Raw genomic sequence first — 18,109 nt, 5'->3', positions numbered from 1 at the left:
GACAAATTTCGTGAGAAGATCTGTCTTAACGAGAAACGCCTTTGTTTTCATGATGTTCATCCCAAATCCTGTAATATGTACGTGACATTCTCTCTCCTATTTCTCGACAGTACAAAACTTGCTGCCCTTCTTTTAACTTTCTGGATGAACTCTGTCAATCCTATCTGGTAAGGATCCCAGATCCGCAGCGACATTCCAGAAAGAGGACGGACAGGCTAGCGTACGCAGTGTTTTAGATTTTTTTCCAATTTAAGTTGTTTGCAATTGTAATTCCTTGATATTTAGTTGATTAATCGTGTAATCGAAGTTTAACAGAGTCCCTTTAGAACTCATGCGGATAATTTTTCATTATTCAGGCCGAATTACCAATTTTCACACCATACTGATACCTTTTATAATCGGTTTGCAATTTGTTTTGATCTTCTGAGGACTTTACCAGGCGATAAACGACAGCACCATCTGCAAATAACCTAAGACGGCTGCTCAGATTGTCTCCTAAATCGTTTATACAGACAAGGAACATTATCTTGGAGAACGCCAGAAATCACTTGTTTTATTCGGTGACTTTCCGTCAGTCACTACGAACTGTGGCCTCTGACAGGAAATCTCGAATCCAGTTGCATAACACGATATTCCCAAGCACGCAAATTGTTTACAAGGCGCTTGTGAGGTACGGTGTGTAAAGTCTTCTGTAAATCTACAAATACGGAATCAATATGAGATCCCTTGTCGATAGCACTCAACACTTCGTGCGAGTAAAGAAAAATGGTTCTGAGCACTATGGGACTTAATATCTGAGGTCATCAGTCCCCTAGCCTTAAAACTACTTAAACCTAACTAACCTAAGGGCATCACACACAACATGCCCGAGGCAGTATTCGAACCTGCGACCGTAGCAGCAGCGCGGCTGCGGACTGAGTCGCCTAGAACCGCTCGGCCACAGCGGCCGACGCGAGTAAAGAGCTAGTCGCTATTTCACAAGAACTACGTTTTCTAAATTCGTGTTGACTACGTGTCAGTGGACCGTTCTCTTCGACGCAATTAATGATGTTGAAACAATATACGAGGGTTGCCCAGAAAGTAGTGCACCGCACTTTTTTTCTCATCTGAAAACAATGCTACGAATGAAAAATGTTACACGTATTATTTGAAGTCTCCTGTGCGAGCATGCCAAGTTTCCGTCACTTCCGACAGATCGCGTAGCTGCAGGACAGTTTCAAAATGGCGTCTGTAGATGATGCACAGGGGATAGGTAAAATAATGTGAACAGTCGTAATAATGGGAATTATGGATTGTTATGTTTAACTGTCAACAACGCAGGTAAGGCACGTCTCACGTTGAACTGTGCGTTTTCAGTACGGATTGTAGGTTGTTTACGAGTACTGCGCACTTCGTATTTACATTCAGAGGCCGAAGTCGTCGTATAATGAAAGACCTAACAGTTCCAAAGAGGGCACATTGCGGGGTCCCGATAAGCTAGACCATTAGTAACCAAGACAGCCAACTTACTGAATGTTTCAAGGGCAACTGTCTCAACAGTCATAATAGCCCACACAAAACATGTAAAAGACATCATCGTGTAAACGCAATAGTGGGCGCAAATCAGAGATCGTTGTACGCTAACACGAATTGTGTCAAAACAACACAAAGCTACGGCGGCAAAAGTGACTGCAGAACTCACTATCCATCTTCGAGACCCCGTACCTATTGACACTGTCTGCCGAGAACTCCATAAAGCTAATATTCATGGACGAACTGCTATACTGAAATCATCAGTGACGACAATGAACGCAAAGAAGCGTTGAACATTGTCAGGAGCATAAATCCTGAGCGGCTGATCAGCGGAAATACTTCATATGGTCTGACGAGTCAGCGTTTTCGTTATTTCCAACATAGGGCCGGATTTACGTCTGGAGGACGCCAAAAGAAATCTAGAATCCGGATTGCTTGTTCCCAACAGTTAAGCATGGAGGTGGAAGTGTGAAGTTGTAGGCAGCCATATAATGGCATTATGCTGGTCCCTTCGTTACTCTCAAAGGACGTGTTACAGCCAACGATTAGGTAAACATTTTAGGTGATCAGGTGCCCCCAGGATTCAAATGTTGTGCCCAACAATGATGCCGTGTTTCAAGGTCGACAATGCACCCTTTTACACAGACCAGTACAATCGGAGTATAAGGAGCATGCAACTGAACTGTAGCGTCTTCCCTGGCCATCACAGTTCCCGGACTTTAACATTATCGAAACCTTTGTGCAGACTCCAGAGTTAGAAGAGACTCTTTCTGACAGCATAACGTTCCACTGGAGACTATACAATCACAAGTACAGGTGTTCACATTATTTTGCTTATCCCCTGTACGTTACAAGCAATGTGCCGTCACTCAGTGTCTCACTGCAGAGAAAGAAACGGTGGGGAATATTCATAAACGATTGTGCGAAGTCTACGGAGGAGGAGGAGATTAGTGTTTAACGTCCCGTCGACAACGAGGTCATTAGAGACGGAGCGCAAGCTCGGGTGAGGGAAGGATGGAGAAGGAAATCGGCCGTGCCCTTTCAAAGGAACCATCCCGGCATTTGCCTGAAGTGATTTAGGGAAATCACGGAAAACCTAAATCAGGATGGCCGGAGACGGGATTGAACCGTCGTCCTCCCGAATGCGAGTCCAGTGTAGCGAAGTCTACGGAACACCTGCTGTTGACAGAAGCACAGCTAGTCCTGGGCACGGAAGGGCTAGGTCACCAGAAAGCGGTTCGGCGGAGCTCCACGATTTGCAGCGGTCGGGGAGACCATCCACGGCTGTCACACCTGACATGTTGCAGCGGGCTGCTGACGTCATTCGCGAGGATAGAAGTATTATGACTCGGCAGCTGGCGCTGCTGTCAATCAGCAAAGGAAGTTCATACAGTGAAGCACTGGCTCCCCCACGAGGACAAGGATTGGTACCGACAGGGCATACACACTCTTGTTTCGATTTCGAGGAAGGCGACAGAACGAGATGTAGATTATGTGAAAAAATAGTGTATCTAAAACACCATTCTTTCGTGTGTGTTATTCTAATTAAATTAATTTGAAGAAAAAACGCAGTGCATTACTTTACGGCCAATCCTCGTATGTTCCAAAATCCCGCTGCATATCGACTCATTTCTTTGATCTGTTAAATGCTCCTCCAGAAGTGCTCCAGCTTACCGTTACCGATGCTAGGTGATTTTCGTAGTAGTAGCCCTATCCAGACCACCCCCCATCAGAATGCTATAGCGCATGGGCAGACAACCGGCGGCCCCGCCCTACGATTGGTTTGAGTACGGTCCTGCAGAATTTAGCAATGGAAATTTTTAAGACAACTATTGTAAAAAGGCGCAAATAAACAATTTTCATGACATCAAAGGAAATGTAAACATCTGAATATGGGGTGAACATAAAATTATGTATTCGAAAAAAGACGTGTTTTGCGGCATAATTTATTGGCATGGCGTGTAGGGAACGGGGTTGCCGCTTTCATATCGGTGAGTTAACCTATAAACATTAACGTCATAGTTTGACTTGATGCGCTAAGAGCGCCGTTTCTGCCTCAAGTGACGAGGTGGTCCGCGAGCTAAAGTAAATATTTGGATCAGGTGTACAGGTCACCAAAGCTTGCCCATGCCTGCTATAGCGGGACCAAAAGAGAGATGCTCCCCTGACGAGTGTATAGCGATATGGCGCAGATATCAACAGCATGGATTGTGATGGATTGTGATGGATTTATTTCAGCAATGATTATCCTGATTTAGGTGTTTCGCATTTTCGCCGAAATTGCTTTAGGTGAACATTGCAATTGTTTCTTCAAAACTACGGGCGACATCCTATCTCTTAATAGGAGTATCTTAATTGAGCGTATCAAATTCTCACAAAATTCTGAGCTATGCATAATTACTTTTATTTTCTTGTCCAACTGGGCCTGCCGCTTTCTTTAACCGCTTCGGCGACGCTCATTTCTTTCTGTGTGTCCTCCGTTCGCTGGAGGATGTTAAAGAATTGCCGAGAAGTCTGAACTTGCACGATCAAGATATCGCACAACGAGGCACATTTAGTAACATTAAAAAAAATTTAAGCGTGTGACAGCCTTTTCTGAAAGCATTTGTCTCTAGTGTAGCTTTATACGGAAGTGGCAGGTGTACGAACTGTTCAGACGAAGAGAATAAAAGCTTTTCATATGTAACGCTACCGAACAATGCTGAAGATTAGGTAGGTAAATCGAATAATTAATGAAGGACTAAACAGAACTGAAGGAAAAAAACGAATTTATTGCGCAACTCACCAAAATGAAGGGATAGCTTCGTAAGACGCATCCCGATCAAGGGAGGGTTCACTTGGTTATGGATTAAAAAGGGGAAGGGGGTGAAATTAGAGAGAGTGTAGGTAGACTACTGTAAGTCTGGAGTGGATGTAGCCTGCAATATAGCCGCGCAGAGATGGAAGTTGCGTAGGAGAGGTGCATCAACCGAGCCACCTGCTTCGAGGGCGCAACAACAAATTTTTCCACAATGAAATTTCCACTCTGCAGCGGAGTGTGCGCTGATATGGACTTCCTGGCAGATTAAAACTGTGGGCCGGACCGAGACCCGAACTCGGGACCTTTGCCTTTCGCGGGCAAGTGCTCTAGCATCTGAGCTACCCACGCACGACTCACGATTCTGCCAGTACCTCGTCTCCTACCTTCCTGCCTATCAGCGCACACTCCGCTGCAGAGTGAAAATTTCATTTTAGAAACATTCCCCAGACTGTGGCAAAGCCATGTCTCCGCAACATCCTTTCTTCCAGGAGTGCTAGTTCTGCAGGGTTTGCGGGAGAGCTTCAGTGAAGTTTGGAAAATGGGAGACGAGGTGGTTCCTGAAGAGGGGCAGCAGTTGCAGGGCCAACAGTTTGGATGATCAACTTATGTGGCCTTGTAACATTAATCAGAGCCCAAGCATGGTAAAAGTTATGGTGATTCTCGTGTACGACTGTGATGGTGTTACCCTAACGCATTACGTTCCTCCCCGGCAGACCGCCAATGCACAGTATTACTGTTCGTTTTTGAAGCATCACCTGTGACCAGCTTTCCGAAAGAAGGGGCGACACTTCTGTGCAACCCACCCACCATTTCGCACGACAATGCGCGGGCGCATACAGCGCAATCTGTGGCTGCTCTGTTCGATCGATAGGACTGGGACGTACTGTACCATCCACCTTACTCCCCAAACTTAAATCCTTATGACTTTGATTTGATTCCGAAGATGAAAGAACCACTTCGTTGCATTCACTTCACAACTGTTCCAGAGATTCGACAGGCAGTAGACCGCTCTATTCGCACCATCAACAGAACAGGCTCTGCTAATGGTATACTACGCTTTCCACATAGGGATCGTACTACACAACGCTGTTGACTATATTAAGGACAGTAACAGGTGCAAACATGTAACTATTTTGTATAGGCTGTGAATAAATAGTTGCCACTAAGTTCCAAACCTCGTAATAGTAGTAATATTAGTAGTAAAAGTAACGAGTGCCTGGTCAGGGCGGCAGTAACGGTCTTTTTGCGCTGGAGGAACAGGGAGGAAAGGTGGTGAACACAGTATAATCTCAAATGCTCCTGGGCTTACGCCCACGCCCTGCATAGCACAACGAAATTACACCAGCTCATTTGAGGACACTTCTCGGACACTATCACTATTCACGTAACTGAAGCACTCCTTATTTTGATTCTTAAGACACATTTTTCCTTGAAAATCATTTTGAAGCCCTTCTCATTCGCACGGAATATAGCAACCCCCGGAAAGCGTACGAAATAAACTTACTTATCATCCATTAAAACAGCAACAGTATTCGAAGTGGTGAGGTAGTCGTGCGTGTACGGTGTTTGACATTTTTGGGGGGCCAAGGTTCGGAGCAGTCTGTGTAGTAATTTTTGTGGGTATCAATATGCGTTAGTGTATACGACAAAGTAGGGAGAAAACCGCTGAATTTAGGTTGTACATTGGTTTACGCTTCCGAAATTACCGGAACTAGTGTTTGCAGAACGTTAGTGACGAAGTTTCCCCTTAAATTATTGAAAATTAAATGCTTCTGTGGCAAGGCGTCCACAAAATGTTCACAACGCAAAGTGACACCTACGTCTCAATGACTGCTATCATACTAAAATTATAAATCTCAACTTAATAAATTTATTCGAAATCTTATATGAAATTAATTTGAAGTTTTCTCTTTGTCATTATTTTGTAACCAAAGTAATATAACCGCTTATCAGCTGTTAACAAAAGTGAGATTAGAGCAATAATAAAATAAGAGAATGAGAACAAAATTCTATTTGATTGGGATCAAACAAACGCATTTCAGCGTAATACGCTGGCGCCTTACACTAACCTATTGAGCTCTCTGGAAAATCGAGGCCATTGTTAATGGATGGTAAGCACATCTCGTCTGCTTTCTAAGGACTAAATGTCCCGAAAGAAGGCTCCCAAGGTAAGACTGCTTTATGGCGAGATAACTGACACCTTAAACCACGCCATCATTCAATACGTTATCCGATACCTATCCGCGACCCCACGCCATTATTCTTGTCGAATACACTTGCTATTCGGATAAGTCCAACTCTGTGCAACATAAGCCGCTAAGTTCTCGTAGAGTTTGCATTTTCTTGTATTGTTCACAATGTCGCAAAGATTGCTGCCTAACGACACATTTATCCATATTATCAATGATACAGTGTACACACTGCTTTTTTCTTTGGGCGGAATACTTCAGTTATACTAATCCCAACATAGTGTTCTGCCAGCTGTAATTTGCGCACCATCGTCTTACAGTTTTAATATTTTTCTCGCACGTTCCGTATGCGCTTGCACTTTCCCTGCCTACGCCTGTTGTTGTTGTGGTGGAGGTCTTCAGTCCTGAGACTGGTTTGATGCAGCTCTCCATGCTCCTCTACCCTGTGCAAGCTGCTTCATCTCCCAGTACCTACTGCAGCCTACATCCTTCTGAATCTGCTTAGCGTATTTATCTCTTCGTCTCCCTCTACGATTTTTACCCTCCACGCTGCCCTCCAATACTAAATTGGTGATCCCTCGATGTCTCAGAACATGTCCTACCAACCGATCCCTTCTTCTAGACAAGTTGTGCCACAAGCTCCTTTTCTCCCCAATTCTATTCAATACCTCCTCATTAGTTACGTGGTCTACACATCTAATCTTCAGCATTCTTCTATAGCACCACATTTCGAAAGCTTCTATTATCTTCTTGTCCAAACTACTTATCGTCCACGTGTCACTTCCATGCATGGCTACACTCCATACAAATACTTTCAGAAATGACTTCCTGACAAATCTATACTCGATGTTAACAAATTTCTCTTCTTCAGAAACGCTTTCCTTGCCATTGCCAGTCTACATTTTATATCCTCTCTACTTCGACCATCATCAGTTATTTTACTCCCCACATAGCAAAACCCCTTTACTACTTTAAGTGTCATTTCCTAATCTAATTCCATCAGCATCACCCGATTTAATTTGACTACATTCCATTATCCTCGTTTTGCTTTTGTTGATGTTCATCTTATACTCTCCTTTCTAGACACTGTCCATTCCGTTCAACTGCTCTTCCAAGTCCTTTGCTGTCTCTGACAGAATTACAATGTCATCGGCAAACCTCAAAGTTTTTATTTCTTCTCCATGGATTTTAATTCCTACTCCAAACTTTTGTTTCCTTTACTGCCTGCTCAATATACAGATTGAATAACATTACAACCCTGTCTCACTCCCTTCCCAACCACTGCTTCCCTTTCATACGCCTCGACTCTTAACTGCCATCTGGTTTCTGTACAAATTGTAAATAGCCTTTCGATCCCTGTATTTTACCCCTGCCACTTTCAGAATTTGAAAGAGTATTCCAATCACCATTGTCAAAAGCCTTCTCTAAGTCTACAAAAGCTAGAAGCGTAGGTTTCCCTTTCCTTAACCTATTTTCTAAGATACGTCGTAGGGTCAGTATTGCCTCACGTGTTCCAACATTTCTTCGGAATCCAAACTGATCTTCCCCGAAGTCGGCTTCTATCAGTTTTTCCATTCGTCTGTAAAGAATTCGCGTTAGTATTTTGCAGCTTTCACTTATTAAACTGATAGTTAGGTAATTTTCACATCTGTCAACACCTGCTTTCTTTGGGATTGGAATTATTATATTCTTCTTGAAGTCTGAAGGTATTTCGCCTGTCTCATACATCTTGCTCACCAGATGGTAAGAGTTTTGTCAGGACTAGCTCTCCCAAGGCTGGCAGTAGTTCTAATGGAATGTTGTCTTCTCCTGGGGCCTTGTTCCGACTCAGGTCTCTCAGTGCTCTGTCAAACTCTTCACGCAGTATCGTATCTCCCATTTCATCTTCATCTACATCCTCTTCCATTTTCATAATATTGTCCTGAAGGTCATCGCCCTTGTACAGACCCTCTATATACTCCTTCCACCTTTCTGATTTCCCTTTTTTGCTGAGAACTGGGTTTCCATCAAAGCTCTTGATATTCATGCAAGTGGTTCTCCTTTCTCCAAAGGTCTCTTTAATTTTCGTGTACGCAGTATCTATCTTACCCCTAGTGAGATAAGAATCTACATCCTTACATTTGTCCTCTAGCCATCCCTGCTTAGCCATTTTGCACTTCCTGTCGATCTCATTTTTGAGACGTCTGTATTCCTTTTTGCCTGCTTCATTTACTGCATTTTTACATTTTCTCCTTTCATCAATTAAATTCAATATTTCTTCAGTTACCCAAGGGTTTCTACTAGCCCTCGTCTTTATACCTATTTGATCCTCTGCTGCCTTCACTACTTGCTCCCTCAAAGCTACCCATTCTTCTTCTACTGTATTTCTGTCCCCCATTCCTGTCAACTGTTCCCTTATGCTCTCCTTTAAACTCTGTTCGACCTCTGGTTCTTTCAGTTTATCCAGGTCCCATCTCCTTAAGTTCCCAACTTTTGGCAGTTTCTTCAGTTTTAATCTACAGTTCATAACCAGTAGATTGTGGTCAGAGTCCACATCTGCCCCTGGAAATGTCCTACAATTTAAAACCTGATTCCTAAATCTCTGTCTTACCATTACATAATCTATCTGATACCTTTTAGTATCTCCAGGATTCTTCCATGTATACAACCTTCTTTTATGATTCTTGAACCAAGAGTTAGCTATGATTAAGTTATGCTCTGTGCAAAATTCTACCAGACGGCTTCCTGTTTCATTTCTTAGCCCCAATCCATAATCACCTACTATGTTTCCTTCTCTCCCTTGTCCTACTGACGAATTCCAGTCACCCATGACTATTAAATTTTCGTCTCCCTTCACTACCTGAATAATTTCTTTTATCTCATCAGACATTTCATCAATTTCTTCATCATCTGCAGAGCTAGTTGGCATATAAACTACGCCTATAAATTTAATTTTGTTACTCGCAATTCGCCGCGGCTGGCCGTAATGGTATTTTCGGCGATCTCTTCCGTTCTTTCAGTCAGTAACACACACTACTTTAAATTGGAGCGTGTCTGATCCTCAGCTTTGCCTAACAGTAAGTACAGGGTATACATAAAGCCTTGCTCTCATTTAAAAAATCATGACTTGGAAACCATTACAGATAGAGAAGTGGTGTTTTTGAAACGTGTAGCAGCTCTCAATTTTTTTCTTTCCTTCTTTGTTGCAGTTCTGACTGAGTGAATCAGAACTGGGACTCACCAAGAGAAGACGCGATGTGTCATCTGGTATGTAGAATTCAAATCTGTGACGACTATAATGGAGTATTATCCGTGTCGGTATGGGAGTGGACAACTGGTGTAAATAAGCATAATGAGGTAGTTCAAAAACTTCAAAGAGGCACGCAGGGTCAAAAATCTTTCCAGGAAGTTAGAATACAAGCTACATTTCTACGCTTCCCCCAAAAGTCAAATCGCCGTGCATCACACGAATAGCAGGAACGAAGGTGTACCGTTCATAAACTGTCACATAAGCTTAAGATGTGCAAATGGAACAAGCTCTGTACCGAACGATCGTTCTCTGTGCTATGGATTCTCATATTCCACAGATACTGATAACGGCAACCCAAAAAGTGCCTGTTTTCAGATGATGCTACATTCAACATTTCTGGAAATAAGAATCGCCACAACATTAGGATTGGGGGCTCCGTGAAACCATACAACTCACGTTAACACTTATGTGATAGCCCGGAAGACGATACGGCTATAGATCCATTGTTCTCACAGAAAACTGTAACGCCGAAATGTTTACCTATTCTTGCTGGTTCAAAAATGGTTAAAATGGCTCTGAGCACTAGGGGACTTAACATCTGAGGTCATCAGTCCCCTAGAACTTCTTTTTGTGAGGTTCCCTGTGGCGTTGTCGACAGGCGTAGCGCTAGCTATCGACACCACAAAGACACACCTCGCTATTGGAGAATCGCGGGCCACACCAATGAGACGAAAGTAGCAAGACACACCCACTGAAATTTTCCGCGCCACCGTAGGCGGCCTGTCTTTAAACAGACCCACACACGGACACGAAATTTCTACGCCGGGCTACGCTCCAGTCGACGCCTAGTCCACAGCAAGCAGCGGAAAGAGTAGTGTTCGACGGAACAGAGTTGGACTCTTAAGTTAATCTGCCAGTCCTTGCACATGTTTGTCAAGTATGAACAGTGCTTCGAGTTTAATACCAACGATAGCCTATTTCAGCACAAGTGTTAGACTAGTTTTATCTTTGTACGTAAATATATCTCCACTCTGACCCATTTCCACATCAAAGCAGTAGTTCACTGTAAGTATATTTCAATTCTTACACTTTACGCGTGTTTGCGTGCAATAATCATGTCATTTAGCACCTATGTAGAACCCAATTTATTTCTGATTACCCGTCACAACAATTACGGCAAGAGTCGCATATATAGATCACCAGTGAATGACACTGCTACCCTTCGTGTACAGATAGACGAAGCAATCAGGACTGTCAATACCGCAATGCTTACTCGTACACGGACAGAACACAAATATCGCCTTGATATCGTACGAGTGAAGAGTAGGGAACACACCGAAACTATGGCATAACAGAAAAATATTTTCAGAGCTTCTAAACGTTTCCGAACAAACCACTAAGCTATGTATCTAATAGTTCCCAAGTTATGATTTTTAGAAATGACAGGGGCACAGCAAAGGACCTGGAAGAGGAGCTGAACGGAATGGACAGTGTCTTGAAAGGACGATATAAGATGAACATAAACCAAAGCAAAACGAGGATAATGGAATGTAGTCCAATTAAATCGGATGATTCTGAGGGAAATAGATTAGGAGATGAGACGCTTAAAGTAATAAATGAGTTTTGCTATTTGGGGAGCAAAATAACTGTGATGGTTGAAGTAGAGACTATGAAATGTTGACTGGCAATGGCAAGGAAAGAAAAAAGTTTCTGAAGAAGAGAAATTTGTTATCATCAAGTATAGATTTAAGTGTCAGGAAGTTGTTTCTGCAAGTATTTGTATGGAGTGTAGTCATGTATGGAAGCGAAACATGGACAATAGTTAGTTTCGACAAGAAGAGAATGGAAGCTTTCGAAATGTGGTGCTACAGAAGAATGCTTAAGATTAATGGGTAGATCACATAACCAATGAGGAGGTATTGAATAGAATTGGGGAGGAGTTTGTGGCACAACTTGACTAGAAGAAGGGATCGGTTGGTAGGACGTGTTCTGAGACATCGAGGGATCACCAATTTAGTATTGGAGGGCAGCGTGGAGGGTAAAAATCGTAGAGGGAAACGAAGAGATGAATACACTAAGCAGATTCAGAAGGATGTAGGCTGCAGTAGGTTACTGGGAGATGAAGCAGCTTGCACAGGATAGAGTAGCATGGAGAGAGCTGCATCAAACCAGTCTCAGGACTGAAGACCACAGCAGCAGCAGCATAGCTACTTTAAGGATATCATGTATTTCCTCTTTACGAGATTTCTGTGAAGTCCAAACTAGAGAAGTATGTGGCCCAGCTCACCCCGAAGGCGGAGTAGCGTTTGGTGCGGCGCTGGCCCTCCTTGTTGAGGAAGACCTCGGACTTGGGCCGCGGCGGCTTCTTGGGCCGCAGGATGACTCTCGCTTCCTCGCGAATGTCCTCGTCCAGCAGCTTGGAGTCGCTCGACACGGACAGCTGCCGCGTCACTCGGTCGCGGTCGCCCAGGCCATCCCAGTCTGCAAAACAACAACGCCGCCATTAAGGCTCCGCACACACTGCGAGGTCAAAGCTCAAAAATTACAACGGTCAGCGCACAGAGTAAACTGACAAGGGGACCATCAAACCTGTCACTCAGAGTTTGATGAGTCTTTGGTATTATGTAGATGGTTCTGTTCCGACTACCTGACTAAGTGGTTTTTCGTGCGACGGCCCCTGGTTTCAGAGAATCGATGTTGAAGTTTTTTTACGTACTTCCTACTGTGTAACGTTAATCACGATTCAATCGACCAAGTGCAACGCAGCACCCAGGATTCACGGCTGTCAAGCAGGCGATACGGCTTCAAACCCTTCTCTGGGTAATTTTTTTTTCAATGTCATCGCACGGTATAATAAATAGAATGTCACGCAAAATTATTAAAAAAGAATTCATTTTTGTCACAGTAATTTCATTAATAAATCTGTCATTACAGCACACTTTCTTGACATTTGTATTTCGTTGGTAGTGCATAGCTAAAATCCAAATATATGTACAGCATTCGCTTCCTGAGTTTCCTAGACATCTCACGTCTTGATGTCCCCTCTCCCTCACAGGCCGTTAGGGAATTGCCAGGTCCGGTAGACCGCCAGCTGGCATTTATCGCCAGCGTCAGAGCAATGTGAGTGGGAAGAGTACAGCGAAATGGAAGAAGCAAGCGTTACAAGGACAACCCGAAGAAGATCCATCTGAAGTAGAGGAATGTGATGAAAAAATCTAAGGTCGAATTCACTACCCCCAATAGATACAACGAAAGATAGCTTCAGGATTTGCATGACTATACTATTTAATGATAGTCTGTACGATGATATTGAAAATAAAATTACTTCGACTGTTCAGCAGAATTTAAACCTGTACCGCCAGCGTGGTAGCCATGTACCTTAACTGCAGCGCTACGATGGCTTGGTAGATACATATTTAACGTTACATGTACAGTAGATTCGGATAAAACTTCAACATCGATACTATCGGAAACTGAACGTCGCATGAAAAGCCGCTAGCCAAGTACCCACGACATGTTCCTCTACAACATACCCAAGGTTCATTAGAATGCGTGGGTAACAGGTCTAGTTGTCTCCCTGTAAGCCCAGTTCCTTCACTGTTTCCTCCAGGGCTCGACTCAATCCCATGGCATCACAGCTGATGTCGCTAAGTCGAAAGTGGTTACGATATCAATTCTGACCCACAGTTGGAGAAAAAAAAGAATTTTTCTTTGCTAGACGTCAAATGTGTTTCCCTTAGGCAGTGAGACTCGTTTAAGTAATGTCAACTTAGTGTGTGCCATAGTTTCATGAACATTAGGCTTAAGGCATCTTCACATAGGATGTAAAATTTGATAGGGACGTGGAAGCTGTACGGAGTTTTGTGACCTCAGTTCGTATTTTACATTGAGGAGGCATTGCTACGTGTGAATCACGAGGTAAGTTCTGCTAATTTTGGCAACGTGCAACAAAGTTTAACCAATAAAAGGCAAGAATGATCTACGGCACAATCACAACTTGGTAGACGCCAATTTGGATTTCAATGTTTACAGTCGAAACCCATATCTGATGAGTTTTAAAAGCAGCAGCACATTGATGATCTCCCGAAAATGCGTTGTTATTGGTATGAATTGTTGTAATAAAATGACTGGAAAAAATCATATTAGTGGTTAAATAATTTTCGTTTGTTATTTTCATATAACAACTTGCGTGTTATAAAAGTATGCCTCTTCAAGGCAACGACACAGCGAAAATTCATCATTTGTTCTTGGTAAGGCTTGCTACAATTAAATTTCAGTTTATAACATATCGGACATTAAAAGCCTTCAGGAGATCGTAAGGTAATAGAAATGGTTGTACCCACGTTCAGCATAGTGTAGTGGCTAAAGGTGTGGAGTTAACGAGTAATGGGTAGATCTTACAACATCCGAAATCTTTTTTGTTCACCTTTGCGGTTCCTAAGGTTCTGGGACTTCCTTACTAAATTAGTGTAATACCGTACTGTGTGTAGTGTAATACTGTAAGTAAAATAAACTTTTTTTAAATGTAATTGCAAGTGTGCGAATAAATGATAAACTAACTCGTTCCACATCATTTCGATAAAAGAATCATTCAAATGATTTATGGAACATGTAAATAACTAACTACCACCTATCTGTCTATCTAGCTAAACTAACGTAAGGAAACACACAAGTTGTGTGGAGTATACTGTTGGGCTCCAAGAACGAAAGATATTAGTTTGAAACACCAGAAGCGACGTCCTTCAGATCCAGGAAATGTTGCAGCAATGGAGATAAAACAGGGACATCTAGGTAGCAGCTGAATTAGGTTGAAATTCCGTAATAGAGAAAGTTGTATGCAACAACAATACTTGCTAGGACCATAATCTGTGTAAAATACACACACACACACACACACACACACACACACACACACACACACACACACACAGAGAGAGAGAGAGAGAGAGAGAGAGAGAGAGAGAGAGAGAGAGAGAGAGAGAGAGAGAGAGAGAGAGGCGTTGGCGTACGCTGTCACTGCACCATACGCCAACGACTGGGCACAGATTCCAAAACTTTCTCAGCGTCTGAAGAAGACAGGATACGTAATGTTCTGGCGTAGCCACAAGCGCCGGAAAGAAGAGGAAGAACGCAGGACCAGAGAAGGCGGTGAGCAAACGTCAGCCAATAGCCTACTGACAAGGACCGCGCCGCGCCAGGAGCGACATCGGCAAGGAGTGAATATTAGCGCCACTCAAGCCAGCCTCGGCCGCTCAGATCGGCTCAGTATACAGACAATAGTACTCAGTTTCGGCTCAGTGCGGACATTAGTCATCAGTGAAGTGTGTAAAACGTGCAGTAACGTTGAATAGTCAAGAATGTAACTGTTTGCATGGAACGGAACTCTAACGCGGAACCTCACTTTTCTCTATGATGCTGACGCAAACTTAACTACCCACAGACGCGAATCACACCTGTCCCCTCTTCTACCAGTACCTCTTACCTATTTTCTGATCTCTAAAGGTCTCTATACCTCGATGGAATTGCACTCCTGGGAAAAACAGCTTAGCCACGATTAGGGTTGTTTCCAGTTTGGTTATTTCACACTGCAGAATGAAAGTCATTCTGGACGGTTTCTTCGTGAACTGCCTCTTTCTTTCGAACTTGTATTATCTATACCGCGAAATATAACGCCAAATAGAAGACACAATTTTAAAGGATAATGCCATCTGATTAATGATAGGGAGAGCAAAAAGCGCAGTATAAGAGGGGAGGGGCGGGCGAATGATTTAGTAGTTATATATTTATGAACACTGAATATGTATGGTGGATGGCGAGCTCCTAGTTTCATTACCTGAAAGCGTAGCGAATAACACCGAAACAGATGCGTTAATTCCGAAAACGTGCCCTAATATCGATCGTCAATTGGTGCTTAACAACCTGAAAAGTCTGCTCTTTGACCAGTACTAGAGTATGTGCAAGTAGTTCGCCTCTCCCCAGGAAGGTAACAGAGAAACTGCATCAGTGTCAAAATTTCTCTTACAGTCTGGAAAGCACTTTCAGAAAAAAGTTCAAAAAGAACACGCTACTGAAATGTGTCCCTTACGTACTAAGTTCTATGTATTATGTGAGCTCGTTTCCGGTGATTCAGGGAAAAGGGTGACGCAAATAAACGGATGTACGCATGCAGACTGAATTTACGAAGTCTGTAATTGCGTAAGGAATCAAATACACGATTAAGCCCCAGAGGCTGTGCTCAAACGCTGACTCAAACATTTTAGATGTATTCTGTATAGTAGTTATAAACACTTTAATAAAATCCACGGGAATAAACGTTACGTAATTTGACAAGTCACCTGAAACTTAGGATGCCTGTCACTGGAATATATTTCGGATCACACGGGCTATAAGAGTGCTAAAGGAGCTTATACACCTGTGCGACTTGCGCGTAGCCGTCGTGAGACAATGGCTAGCCCACACGCAAGAAGAAGCACAAGTGTAGGTTGCATGCCTCTTACTCAACATGTGCGTGTGAGTGATTCCATTCACGCCTCTTACGTGTGGGGCAAGGTGGAGCCGCACGGCGACTAGCTGCGAAGCGCACCATGAGTCCAACAAAGCCCTGCATTTGCCACCCCAAGTCACCACATATAAAGCAGCCCTACCATAAGATTTTATCAAAACCCGAAAAACCTGTCAAGTTCATTTAAAACGGAACTAAATGCAACGCGAGTGGCGATATGCGTTTCACCATATTTCATACACGTGCACTGCTAAAAGGCTTCCGTCTTGTGCACTAGGCAAAGGTCTAAAAAAACTGCCTGGTATGGCGTCCCGTAACGGCAGCGAGCGATAGGTCAGCACGCCTGCCCCTCCGAAAGACGACCAGCCGAGAAGCAAGCTGCGGGCCAGAACTAACTGAAGTACCGCCTAGCATTCGTATTGGCTGACTTTGGTTCGAATACCTTAGCGCCTTAGAAGGGGTCACTGCATTGCTCCCACGTTTCGCTGTGGAGACGTTGATCGACGGCCTGACCTAGTAAGTTACGAACACAATGCGTATTTCTTCATGCTTTCCCGGCGATCTGTTGACATCTTGGATATTCGGGAATCCAGCCGGATGTTCGCGTCGTTCTTGCACGATATTTCAACAGCGTGCCTCGCTGTCAAGAAGACAGCGAGGCACGCTGTTGAAATGTCGTGCGAGAACGACGCGAACATCCGGCTGGATTCCCGAATATCCAAGATGTCCACAATGCGTATTGCTTCACCAGGAAGAATACAAAGGCACTCATTTATTATGTTGCCATCTTTCATCTTGTTCTTCCTCATTTGGACGGGGCCGTGAAGCTGGGCGAGCTCTTTAATTTCATTCTTGAAGAATAGGCTTTGACAGCACCTCGATATCGTAGAAGACAATTATTTGCTTACTTTGTTATAAACTGATAATCGTTGGTTTCAAACAACAATCTGTTAACGATAGTAAAACATTTTAAAGCTACGAGTAATTGAATTTTAGTAAACATTATGATGGCAACTATTACCCTCTTTGCCGTTAATCATATTTTAACATTTGGTTCACTTTATTCCTAGACTCACACATTGCATGAAAAGCTTCCTTACTTGTGTCTGCAGAGGTGCAAGACATGGCGTTACTAGCGTAGCCCCCAGGACTTCCCGACGTCACAGGCAGTTCCTACGTTGAAGCCATGTCCATCACGTCCATGCACCACTGCTAAGAACGCCGATGCACTGAATAGTTCTACGTACGGGGGAATTAGTGCACGCCGCAGATCTACCGCACCACACGCTCGAAACCAGTATTTCAAGACGCAACATATTTGTAGAGGAGCACCACTGGGACCTCTGGCTGAACGAATTATGGCCTTTGAGTCGACTCGCGGAAAATTGCATCCGTGGAGGGAGCTGCTACTCGCCTTGAAATATTGGCTCCTGAGTTATGGCCGCAAGGAAAGGCGGACGCAGTGGGATCGCGAGCTTTTTAATCGCTGCTCACGACGGGCAGGTAAACTGAAAAACGAGCTGTGCGATTACACCCTGAAGGAGGTCCCAGGAAGCGACGTGCTGGTTTCAGCTACGCCGAGAAAGTGCTGCAAAATTTATGGCGCAATCGAGTTATGTGCAAGGTTTCTGCCCAGTGAATGTGTATGCAAAAAGAAAATATAAATCGTGGTCCGTGTGCCGCGCTGCCATGATATATTTATGTAACACTCGACATGAACTATGATAGTATAAATACCACAATCGTTCGTGTAACACTCAGCTGTACTGTCCCGTCCTCTCTTACGTCATTTACTCATGTTATTAGAGGAAGAACTCCAAAATGACGTTTGTCAAAATGAAGGGGGTGATCAAACCTGTGCGCACGTTCCTGTTTTT

General features: G+C 43.6%; 1 protein-coding gene across 5 annotated transcripts in view; it reads right to left on the bottom strand.

Annotated features, from left to right (window-relative positions):
• Nucleotides 1-18,109, bottom strand: part of LOC126356311 (cyclin-dependent kinase 14) — a 1,047,636-nt gene that overhangs the window by 45,550 nt on the left and 983,977 nt on the right. For all 5 annotated transcript variants that reach the window (XM_050007266.1, XM_050007268.1, XM_050007267.1 and 2 more), the window contains one exon: nucleotides 12,018-12,211. In XM_050007266.1, coding sequence (XP_049863223.1) covers nucleotides 12,018-12,211 — 194 coding nt within the window. The remainder of the gene's footprint in view (nucleotides 1-12,017; nucleotides 12,212-18,109) is intronic.

Source organism: Schistocerca gregaria, chromosome 3, assembly GCF_023897955.1.
Source record: "Schistocerca gregaria isolate iqSchGreg1 chromosome 3, iqSchGreg1.2, whole genome shotgun sequence".
Taxonomy (NCBI): Eukaryota; Metazoa; Arthropoda; class Insecta; order Orthoptera; family Acrididae; genus Schistocerca; species Schistocerca gregaria.
The sequence above is the reverse complement of the archived record's forward strand: the minus strand, read 5'-3'. Positions and strand labels throughout refer to the sequence as shown.